The 12,500-nt window shown below is 16.6% G+C and overlaps 4 protein-coding genes across 4 annotated transcripts; 2 read left to right on the plus strand and 2 right to left on the minus strand.

Moving 5' to 3' along the window:
• Positions 1-174: 174 nt before the first annotated feature.
• Positions 175-2,367, minus strand: PADL01_1440700 (adaptor complexes medium subunit family; the record flags this gene model as incomplete). The annotated part of the gene is made up of 1 exon (XM_028684687.1): positions 175-2,367. One exon carries the CDS (start codon positions 2,365-2,367, stop codon positions 175-177), a length of 2,193 nt encoding a protein of 730 aa, XP_028540740.1.
• Positions 2,368-5,437: 3,070 nt separating this feature from the next.
• On the plus strand, positions 5,438-7,450 carry PADL01_1440800 (major facilitator superfamily, putative; the record flags this gene model as incomplete). Its single annotated transcript, XM_028684688.1, has 3 exons — positions 5,438-6,692; positions 6,824-6,931; positions 7,074-7,450. The coding sequence occupies 3 exons, from the start codon at positions 5,438-5,440 to the stop codon at positions 7,448-7,450; spliced, it is 1,740 nt and encodes a 579-aa protein (XP_028540741.1).
• Positions 7,451-8,397: 947 nt separating this feature from the next.
• On the plus strand, positions 8,398-9,754 carry PADL01_1440900 (conserved Plasmodium protein, unknown function; the record flags this gene model as incomplete). The annotated part of the gene is made up of 6 exons (XM_028684689.1): positions 8,398-8,580; positions 8,719-8,839; positions 8,998-9,122; positions 9,244-9,324; positions 9,441-9,551; positions 9,671-9,754. 6 exons carry the CDS (start codon positions 8,398-8,400, stop codon positions 9,752-9,754), a joined length of 705 nt encoding a protein of 234 aa, XP_028540742.1.
• Positions 9,755-9,771: 17 nt separating this feature from the next.
• Positions 9,772-11,442, minus strand: PADL01_1441000 (conserved Plasmodium protein, unknown function; the record flags this gene model as incomplete). The annotated part of the gene is made up of 1 exon (XM_028684690.1): positions 9,772-11,442. The coding sequence occupies one exon, from the start codon at positions 11,440-11,442 to the stop codon at positions 9,772-9,774; it is 1,671 nt and encodes a 556-aa protein (XP_028540743.1).
• Between the last annotated feature and the right edge of the window lie 1,058 nt (positions 11,443-12,500).

The following is a 12,500-nucleotide window of genomic DNA, read 5'->3' on the forward strand; positions in this document are numbered from 1 at the left end:
TATTTTTATTTTATTTTTTTTTTTAAACAAGATTAATGGTGACATATGTGGCTACTATATATTGTACCATATTATATATAAACAGATGTAAACATAAATATATGCCCACATATATATATATATATGTGTGTATTTTTTTTTTTTTTTTTTTTTATCTTTTAAAACTAAAATATATTATAGCCTAAATTCGATGTTATTGTATATGGTAGTATATCTACAACCCTTACGTATTTCCATATTTTTCATATTTTGTATTTCAATTTTTTCTATTTTATGATCAGTGATGGATACGCCATTAATTTTTAGGCTAGCATATGCTACAAAATTAAAGAGAGGATATAAGTTAAAATTATTTAATGGGGATAAATGATTTATATTATTTATTTGATTCATATCATTTTCTTCATGTGTAGGAACATATAAAGATATATTAGCATATATTTGTGTATTCATATCTGTAAGATAATTAATAAACCAATAAATACATTTCTTTTTTTCATTATAATTAATATTTCCTATGGATGTATGAAAATTAACTGACTTGATAAAATGATGTATAGGTATTTTAATTAGGATATTTTCATATCTGTTTAATAATATATTACTATTATTTTTATTTGTATTAATATTATTTAAAAGTACATTTAATTTTATTTTATACATATTTTCTGTACTAACAAATTGTATATTACCTTTAATAAGTATGGGTAGTTTATATTTCGGATGTGAGAATAAATTATTATCATAACTGTTTTTACAATTATCATTTGGTATATGAAAATAATTTTGTGGTATATTAAAGTTTTCATTATTATATATATTTAAAAGATTATTTAATTGAAAATTGTTATTATATTCAATATAATTATTATTTGATATATTTATATTATTTTGTATATTCATATTTTTTTCTATATAGTCTACATTTGTATTTGAACTTTCAAAGGAGTTACTATTATTTTGTTGTAAAATATTGTTATGATTTGTTATATCATGGTGATTTTTATTTTCATTATCTTTTATAATATCTTCAACAGTACTTAAACTTAATACATTTGTTATTGTGTTATTAATATTTTCTTCATCATTAAAATGTGTATTACTTTTTATGTTATTTTTATTATGATATTCAATCATTTTATATGCATTAGAATGTACAGGATGTAATAAAATTTTATCATAATAATGTAAAAGACAATATTTTTCATGTAAAGGTACAAATTGAATTATTATATTTTTATTATTTACATTATGTTGATCTTTATTTTTATAAAATAATTTATTACGATTTATTGTATAATGGAAATTACATTTTTGAATATCTAATTGATTAAAATATAATTTAATATGTGGTGAACCATTAATATTAGAATTAATATATACATTACCTTGTATATAATAATGTATTATTTTATGATTTTTATTAACAATACAATTTACATTTTCTTCAACATCTATATATATTTCATTTGATGATGTATATGTCTGATTATATGATCTCCAATAATTATATATTGGATGTTTCCCATTAAGATAGGAACCATTACTATAACTATAATTTATATTCTTCTCATTATTAATATTAAGCATAACAAGATTGCCATTACTATTATTATTATTATTATTATTCATATTATTTATATTATTCATATTATTAATACTATTAATACTATTTCCAACATTTATATTTATATACTTATTTTGTGTTATCAAATTATATAAATTATTTGGTATAGGACCTATTTTTAATGTTTCATTCAAAAAATTATTATTAGTATTATAATTAAAATTATAATAATTATTATTATTATTACTATTATTATTATTATCATATTCAATTAATTCTTTTAAAATTGTATGAATAAATAAGGCAGGTTTCCCATTCTGTACTAATATTTCATTTATCAAAAAATTTATTATAGTATAGTTATGTATTAATATATTTTCTTTTAACTTATCTATATTAAAATATTTTTTTATAATTTTTATTATTTCTTGCATCATCTCTATAATTAATATCGGATTATTTTCACCTTCTATTAATGTTACAAAATATAATTCATCATTTTTTATTATATAAACAAATTTTTTGTCATCCAAACATCTTCCATTTAATAAATGTAGCTTATCATTCCTATAATCATATGATGTATTATTTAATATTAAATAGTAATTATTATCACCATAATTATTCAAATGATTACTACTATTAATATTATTACTATTATTATTATTATTATTGTTAGTTTTATTAAGTAGTATTCTTTTTATAAAATTATGTACATTCCTTTTATATCGTTCTTTATTAAAACATTGCTCTATTAATAATTTCCCATGAGACGAATAAATACAAAATAAATCCACCATTTTAATTTTTTTTTTTTTTTTTTTTTTTTCTGTGTTATATCATAATATTTATTTATAACCTACAACAAAATAAGGCACATAATATAAAACGACGCACTAGTAGTAAATTTCTTAATTTTCTTAATTCTCTTATTTTTTTTAAAATAAAATACTAACCTATGTCATTGTTCTTTTATTTATTTACTTTATTTTTTATTATTTTTTTTTCGTGTTTCTTTAAAATTTTTAGACAACCGAAAAAACTATTTATCAGAATATATAAAATGTTTGTTTTTTCTTATGGGGGTATACATATTTATATTTAATAAATATTAAAATGTTGGGACATACAAAAAAAAAAAATTAAAAAAAATTAAAAATATATAACATATATATTTTATATATATATAAGATGATTAATAAGAACATAAAAAATTAAATATATATTTGTTGTATTTAATTTTATAAATATGTATATTTTAAAAAAAAAAACAAGAAAACAATTGAACAACATTAAATAATTAAAAATATATCATATATACAAATAACAATATAATTTCAAATTCAAATTTCAAAAAAAAAAAAAAAAAAAAAAAGCCAAGAACTACTTGGAATGTGGTATAATTTATTATATTAAATAATATTTTTATTTAATAATAAAAAAAAAAAAAAAAATTAAATACTAATATATATATATATATATATAATATATATATATATATTTTTATGTGTACAAAATTAATTATTTTGTAATAATATATATAATATTATAATATATATATATATTTTTATTTATATGTGGAAATATATATAATAATATTTTAAACAATATAATTTTAATTATATATACAAAATATTTTATTTTTATTTTATATATATTTAAATTTATAGGGTAAATTTCTTTAGGGTATTAAATAAAATTATTTTTCTTCGCTTATATAAATATATATGTATATATGTACATATATATATATATATATATATATATACATACATACAATATATGAATATTATTTTTTTTGAACTAAATATTAGGAGGGTATATATATATGAAACATTATTTGATCATATATGTAACCTATTAAATTTGCAATATTTTTTGAGACCAATGAAATAACCATAGGAATTTTTATTAGGATGACAAAGAAAAAAAAAAAAAAAGAATTTATTATTATTTAAAAGCTTCAGGTTCTTTTGTTTTAATCCCTTTTTTTTTTTTTTTTTTTTTTTTTTTTCCACATTTATTTGGACTTTACATATATATATATAATTTATATGTAACCTTTTTTTTTTTTTTTTTTTTTTTTTCTTTTGTTCTTATTTATTTTACACCTTGTATATAAAAAATATATCAGTTATTAATTATATGAATATAATATATATTATATTATTTTATTTATTTTATATAAATACACATATATATATATTACTTTATTTATATGTTTTATTATTTTATTTTATTATATAATTTAGAAAAAATAAAAAAAAAAGTTACGGTTACATATTATATTAGATGGTATATTTATTTTTCATTATTAAATTTTTTAATTATAATTACCCACTGGAATATTTCCACAAAAAATAAAAAATAAAAACAAAAAAAGGAAAAAAAAAAAAAAAAAAAAAAAAAAGTCCACATTTCAATTAATGTTATAAAGTTTGTATATATGAATATATAATAAATATTAAAAAAAAAGGGGCACATATATATATATATATATATATAATATAATATAAATATATATAATATTATTTTATTTTATTTTAAATAAAGGAGTAAATTACAAAGGGGAAAAACAAATTAACATATTGAAAGAAACATACATAAATATAAATAAATATTTATCAAAACACACTAACATATAATACTTAAAAAAGTACACAAAAGAATATATATAAGGAAAAAGGGAAATTATTTAATACACCATAGAAAACTATTTAAAAAAAATAAACAAATAAACAAATAAACTAAACATATTTATATAATACTATAAAATATATATATATAATATATATATATATTTTTGCATATTATATATTTGTATATTTATTATAGCTTTTACCAAAATTTTTGTATTTACATTATATTTTAATTGTGTTTGTACATATTATACTTACATAAATATTTTTTTACACATGTATCTTTTCATTTTTTTGTTGAAAAATAAAAAATAAGCCATAAATATATATATATATATATATATATATATATATATATATATATATATTTTATATTTACATATTTTAAAATCTATATATTTTGTTCAAATTTTTTTAATTTGCTCATTTTTACCATTTTTATCATTTTTATTTTATTTTATTTTTTTTTTTTTTTGGTTGTTATATATACATTTTATTATTTATTAGTTTTTGAAGAATAAAAATTGAGTTGTTTGTTTTTTTTTCTAATTTAATATAAGCTTTAGTATAAAATAAATGTGTACACCAGAAAATATATTATTGTTATATTACAATGAAATGTTATGCAGAGCATATATGAATGTACATATTTATTTTTATATTTATTTATTTATTCATTCATAATATTACATATTTAATTCCTTTTATTTTGTTTTTATGTGTGACAAAAATATTCATTGTGTACGCATTTTAAAAAAAAAGAAAAAGAAAAGAAAGAAAGGAACTTTTGAAAAGTCTCAAATCAAATAGATTCTTTTTTGTTTTTCTATTTTTTTTTTTTTTTTCCTCTTTTTTTTTTTTTTTTTTTTTCTTACAAAAAAGGAAAAAGAAACTTGTACAAATAATATTATCTCAAAATAGAGTAGCATGTGTAAATATTTACATATATACTAAATGAGGTTGTATGTTTGAACATATACATATGCATAGAATAATATATATATATATATATAATATTTTATATATATATATCTATTTGGGATCCCTTACGTAAATATCATAGTAAACATAATTTTTTATACATGTAAATGTAAAGATTTAATAAATCTATATTATTGAAGAAAGGACACACATTTTTAGAAAAACGAAAAATACAAGTAAAAGAACCTCTCCCCCCTCCCCCCAAAAAAAAAAAAAAAAGTAAAGTAAAATAATAGAAAGGTAAGTTATAATGACAATGTTTAAGGTTGATGAGAATAATTTTAATTATAATAAAGAATATGAAAAAGTTAAGAAAAGAACATTATTCAAAATATTATTGTCTGTATTTATTAAAACGTTATTTGAATCATTTTTACAACCATTATTACCATTTTATATATTAAATTATTATGATATAGAAGTAAAAGAGTTAGGTATTTTATTAAGTTTTTATTCATTTTCACAATGTGTGATGTGTTTAATAATTGGATTATTTTCTTCAATAAATAGAAAACATTTGTTAGTATTTTTATTAATGTTTAATTTGGTTGGTATATATTTATTTTATATGAAATTAAATTTTACATTACTTATAATTAATCGTATCATATGTGGAAGTAGTTCTGTTTTTATAGTTGTTGTTAATACAATAATAAATGATTTAGTTGATAATAACGTATGTATATATTATACATATATTAATATATTTAATGCTATTGGAATAATATTAGGACCATTATTATCTTCTTTTTTTTTAACCATATTTAACTTTCAAATAATACTAAATTTTAATACATTTGGATTATTAGTATCTTTATGTATTGTTTTGACAATATCTAGCGATTTACTAGTACAAAATAAAATAAAAAACCAACCAACAGAATCAACCTTACATTCGAACTTACCACAAAGAGATACAGAAAAGAAGGAAATCATTGACAATAATAATAATAATGTAAATAATAATAATATAAATAATAATAATAATGTAAATAATAATATAAATAATAATAATATTAACAATGTTGATGATATAAAACATGAGGAAGATAGCGAACAAAATACAAAAGCATTTAATGAGGAAAATAAAACAGAAGATAATCATTCCATTTTACAAGTAAAAAGTACAGAACATTTAAGAAGTAATGATTTTATTATATCAAGTTATAATGAAGAAGAAAATAATACAAATAATTATATTGTTAATAAAAATGAACAAAATTCATCTGATGGTATTTTTAATAATGATAAAATATATAAATATTATAGTGAAGAATTTTCTGAAATATCATCATATCAACAATATTTAAAAACTAAAGATAAATATTATATTTCAAGGTTTACTTATTTTTTAAGACAAAAATTGAATTTATTAATAAAAACTATATTTACATATAAATTTAAATGTCTCTTATCCATATGTTTCTTTAGATTTACTTCAGCATTTGCTTCAAATTTGATGAGTAACATTTTTTTCGTCTTCTACAATGACAATGTCTCATCAGGTGAGAACATAAAAAAAAAATATATATATATATATTATATAAATACTGAATGTTTACAATTATATGATTATTATGTAATATATATATATATATATATATATATATATTTATTTATTTATTTATTTTTTTAGATAATAAGCAAATTCAGATAAGCATTTTTGTTTCACTTAGTGGAATAATTATGATATTCTATCAGTACTTTTCTTTTTCATATATTGTTAATAACTTTGGATATAATGGTAAGCAAAAATTAAGATTATATATGAGAAATAGTGCTAAACAAATAATACAACGTACATATAAATATAAATAAATATATATATATATATATATATATATATATATATATATATATTTATTTTTATTTTTTTTCCGTTTTAGGAACTGCAATTATTGGATTACTTATACAGAGCACAGGAATATTATTAACCTACTACACCATAAAATATTATTCCTTAATTTTTCAATATATTAGCATTTGCTTCATACATTCTTGTTCTTATGCTTATATAGAACCAATAATTCCTACCATCATATCCTTATTCTTTGATAAAAAAGATCAATTATTTTCTCAAAGTTTTGTATCTTTTTTCAGATATTTATCTTTAACTATATCACCTATTGTCTATAGTTATTACTATATTGAAAATCAGCTCTATCCTTTCTCCATATCTTCAAGTATGTCTATTTTATCTATTTTTTTTGTTATTTTGTCTTTTAAATTTCATAACAAGATGAAAAATTCTATGACTAATTAAATTTATCTATATTATGAAATATATTGACACTTACAAATTATATAACACATATATATATATGGAATATATATATGTATATATTTTTTTTTTATTTATGTTTTAATTTTTTATTCTTATTTATTTATTTATTTATTTATTTTCTTTTTTTTTCAATTTATTCATATAAATATATACCTATAAATAATATATTTACACATTGGTAAAAATATATTATCTTTTTGTCTTTTTTCTTTTCATTTTTTCTTTTTTTTATACATATTTTTTTGTTGACTTTTTTTTCTTCATATTACTATTTTTTTTTTTAATTTTTATAATTTAATAAATATAAATAATATATATTTATATTTACATTCTTTTGTGAATTTTTATTTAATATTTGTTATATTTTTAATGTATGTTTATATAATATGTCCTATTTATGGAATATTATAAAAAATAAGAAAGGAAAAAAAAAAAAAAAAAAAACTCATTTTTATTAATTATAAAAAGTTTTATTAATTATAAATATCCAGAACCAACATTTTGGCTAGTCAGGCTTTACAAAAATGAAAAAAAAAAAAAAAAAAAAAAACATGTAATATATATATATATATATATATATAAATATATAATTTTTTTGTATGCACATATAGGCATAAACATTTATACAGAACAAAAAGGCATTATCTTTTTTATGAATTGTTCTGATTCAAATATATATATCTTTTCTTTTTAATTTTTTTCAAAATATTGAAATGACCAAAAGTAAAGAAAAAAAAAAAAAAAAAAGAGTATGCACAAAAGTATTTTTTTTTAAATATAAAAAGGATGTTATGTAAGGTTTTATAGATTATATGAAGGACCACCATAAAAATCACATAACAATATTGTCTATAAAAAATATATATATATATTTATATGTGTTCATTTTGTATTTTTTACATATAAATAAAAAACATAAGTATATAATGAATATTGGTATTAAAAATATTAATAAAAATGATGAAAAGAACTATTCTAACATGACCAATGAAGAAAAAATTAATTTTAAAAGAAGAATAATATTAGATGGATTAAATTTTTCACAAAATTTTTCTTACTCAAACTTTGCATATTATGAAAATTTATCATCTATCTATGCAGGGCATATGGTAAAACACTAAAAAAATGAACATCACAAACGGTTACATTTGTATTAAACCATGTATTATATATAATAATATTGTACATACATATATATATATATATATATATATATATATATATATATATATGTTTTTACTTTAAAGGAAGAATTAAATAATATTGAAGTGATGGTGAAAGAAATAAATCTAGATGTAAATAAAAAAAAGGAATTATTAGAATTAGCAAGACAAGAAATTCCTTTATTTTACTTTCCCCTTAATAATAGTTAGGACAAATATTACATGAACATATATGAAATGAAATATTTTTCTTTCCATCTTTCAATTTTTTTTTTTTTTAATACATTTATTATATCATAAAATGTGTATTTTAAATGAATTATATATATATATATATTTTTTTTTTTTATTTTCCTTTTTCAGTGTATAGTGAATCAGAATTAAGATATTTTGAAAATTGCATTTTACCATATGTTAATAAGCAAAAAGAAATTAATGAAATAAAAAAAATCCTATTTAATTCATATCAAAATTATGTTATCTACAATGTAATATAAGAAAGACATGTCAAATACATTCATACGAAGAACAGTCTAATACTATACTTACCTCACAATATAAAGAATAAAATATATATACATATATATATATATATTTTTTTTTATTTAGGATATATATGAACTATGGACAGAAGAATTAGACACTCTACAGAAGTTCATTATTTTCGAAACTTTTAATAATAAAAATAAGGTAACAAAAAGTGGATTGTGTTTTTGTTTTAATTTGTAAAAAAAAAAAATATATATTAAAAATTATGTAAATGATAAAAATTATATTTATCTAATTTGTAATTTTTTTTTTTCTAGCATCTAACTAATAAAGAACAAAGTGACAGAAAAGAGCAAGTTCATTTAAACAAAATTGAAAAAATAAAAAGGAGGATCAAAATGCATATATCTAAGGATAACAATATTGTTGTATGAACACAAAAAAAAAAAAAAAAAAAAAAAAAAAAGGAATTAAAAAAAATATATATATCTATAGTAAACATGTAAATATATATATATATTTTTATTTATTTATTTAATTTTTATAGCTTAATGAGGAAAAGACAAATATAAACACAAATAAAAATGAAAAAATTAAAAGTACCCCCATAAACTTTGACGACTGGATATAATATATACATTTCTACGTTTAAAAAAAACAGTCATATAGTTTTACAAAATTGTTATTTGATGAAAAAATACATAAACAAGTAGAACATATAAAGTCTTTACATTTCATGTTTTTAATATTATCTAATTGTATTTTATTCAATTTTATAATTAATTTTTTTTGTTCCATATTTTCCTTATTTCCATAACAAATTAAGCATATATTTTGTGTTATATTACAAGACTTATTTGAATTTATAAAATTATGGTTTGCATATTCATTTGATGATAACAATTGTGTAACTTCATTATATTCTTTCTTTTTATTATTAGTATTATTTATATTATATTGGCATGTATTAAATATATGCATCATATTAATCAAATTATTTGTAGTATTATTAATTATAGAAGTAACGTTATAGTTATTGTTATCGAGATTTAATAACATATCATTTACTGTTTTATATAATATGTTATTATTCGAAAAATTATTATTTATATATTCTAAATTTTTGTAATAAGAATATATATATATTTCTTTACTTAATAAATCTTTTAAAGGCCTAATAAATAATATATTATCATGTCTGTTATCTATATAAGATGTAAGTGTAGGTATGCTAATACCATACCCATAGATAGTATATAAAAACGTTTTATTTGCTATATTGTTTGCATTATTACCAATAAGAACATAATGAATATTTTGATTATTACAATATGTAAATATATTATTGTATATAATTAATTCATTTATATATTGCATATAATAATCATTTTGTTTTGTTTTTATATTATGATAATTTAATATAAAAGAATTTTTATATAAATCATTTATAAAATAATTATTTTTTATTACTACAAAATGTATTTTGTTTATTTGTTTTTTATATATACCATTAACAAAACATATTTTTTCATTAGGCATTATTATTGTGTTTTCATTTTCATTCTTTATATCAATTTTATTCATATTTATGTTTGATTTATTTTGTTCTACATCTAACATATTAAATATATTCCTAATAATATCCATTAATTTATATATATAATTTATATCATCGTACATGTCTACAAAAATTATTTCATTAAAAATTGCATGTTCATTGCTTATATATAAATCACTTTGTCTGTTCTTTACATTTTTTAAATATTTTAAAAATGCATACAAAAGGAATGATGAATATATACCTCCCGAAAAAGCAACGCAAGTTCTTTTTTTATTTTCGTTGCACATATTAATATTATTGAATATTTTTTCACCTACAGAATTTTTTTCTATATTATTGCCCATAATTTTTTTGGAGTCTGTACTATTATTTCTTGGGTTATCTATGTAGCTACTTACAATATCAAGGTTGTTATTTATAACATCAGGTTGATTATTTTTATTATCCCGTTGTTCATTTAAAAATTTTTTTTCACTTTGTGTATTCAATTTATCTTTCTTTTTTAAATCATTTTGTATTATATCTCGTTTATTTAATTGATTAAATTTTGTTTTACTTTTAAATAAACATTTCTCCCTTAATGTATTTTTAAAGTTATATTCAACTAACTGTAAAAAACAGTGTTTACATGATTTCTCTCTTGTATAAACTACGGCATTGTTTTTTTTACATTTATAACATAGAGGAGTACTTTTTATTTTTTCCATATCTTGGTATTTGGTTTCTGTATATTCTCGATATATATTTTGTTCATTCATTGTACGGTAAGAAATGATGAAGCTTTATTATGTAGAGCAATTATATATATATATATATTACTCAAATATATCATTTTATATTATTTAAAATATAAACATTAATATATATATATATAATAAAATATTTCACATTTTGTTAAATAAATCTATTCCATTTTTACTATATCTAAAAATATGGCACTTTATTAGTTTTTATGAAATATTTAATTCATTTGAGAATTGCTCTATATATATATATATATATATATATATATAATATAATCTGCTGTTTGTTATAGAAATGGAAAACAAATTTATCTTTTTTTTATTTTTTTCTCTTTTTTATTTTTACAAAAGATAAGGTATAATTAAATATATTTTATTATAAGGTAAGTTTTTAATGCACATATAATTATAAGATACTCTATTAATTATATATTTCAAGGAACAAAATATATTATATATATAATAATAATTTATTATATATAAAATATATATATATATTTTAGCTATTTCATTTTAATTGAAAATTTACCTGAACCGTTCAGGTTTAATTTTTTTTTTTATTAAATTATTATATTTTTTATTGTTTTTAATGTTTCTATATTAATTTATAGAAAATGAAATAATATATATATATATATATATATACATAAATACATAGATACATACATATTTATATATTATATCATTTAATTTCTTTATATACATTTTTAATAAAAGTTAAAAAATCAATTAAGCAAAGTATTATATTTTTTAACTATATAATAAATAATAATTGTAAAAGTCTAGAATCCTTATATATAGTTATTTAAAAGCATACATCTTTTTTTTTTTTTTTTTTTTTTTTACTTGTATAACTTTGAAGACAAGTTCATTTTAATTTAGAACAATTTTTTTTTACATTTTATTTAAATAAAAAAAAATATTATATTTTTATATTATGGTGTTTTATTTTAATTAGTTACAAAAATGAAAAAAAAATAATAATTTAAATTTAAAACATATACAAAAATACATAATCACATATATATATATATATATATATATATATATAATATAACATGTATTTGTAGATT

The sequence above is a fragment of the Plasmodium sp. gorilla clade G2 genome (genome assembly GCF_900097015.1).
Source record: "Plasmodium sp. gorilla clade G2 genome assembly, chromosome: 14".
Taxonomy (NCBI): domain Eukaryota; phylum Apicomplexa; class Aconoidasida; order Haemosporida; family Plasmodiidae; genus Plasmodium; species Plasmodium adleri (nom. inval.).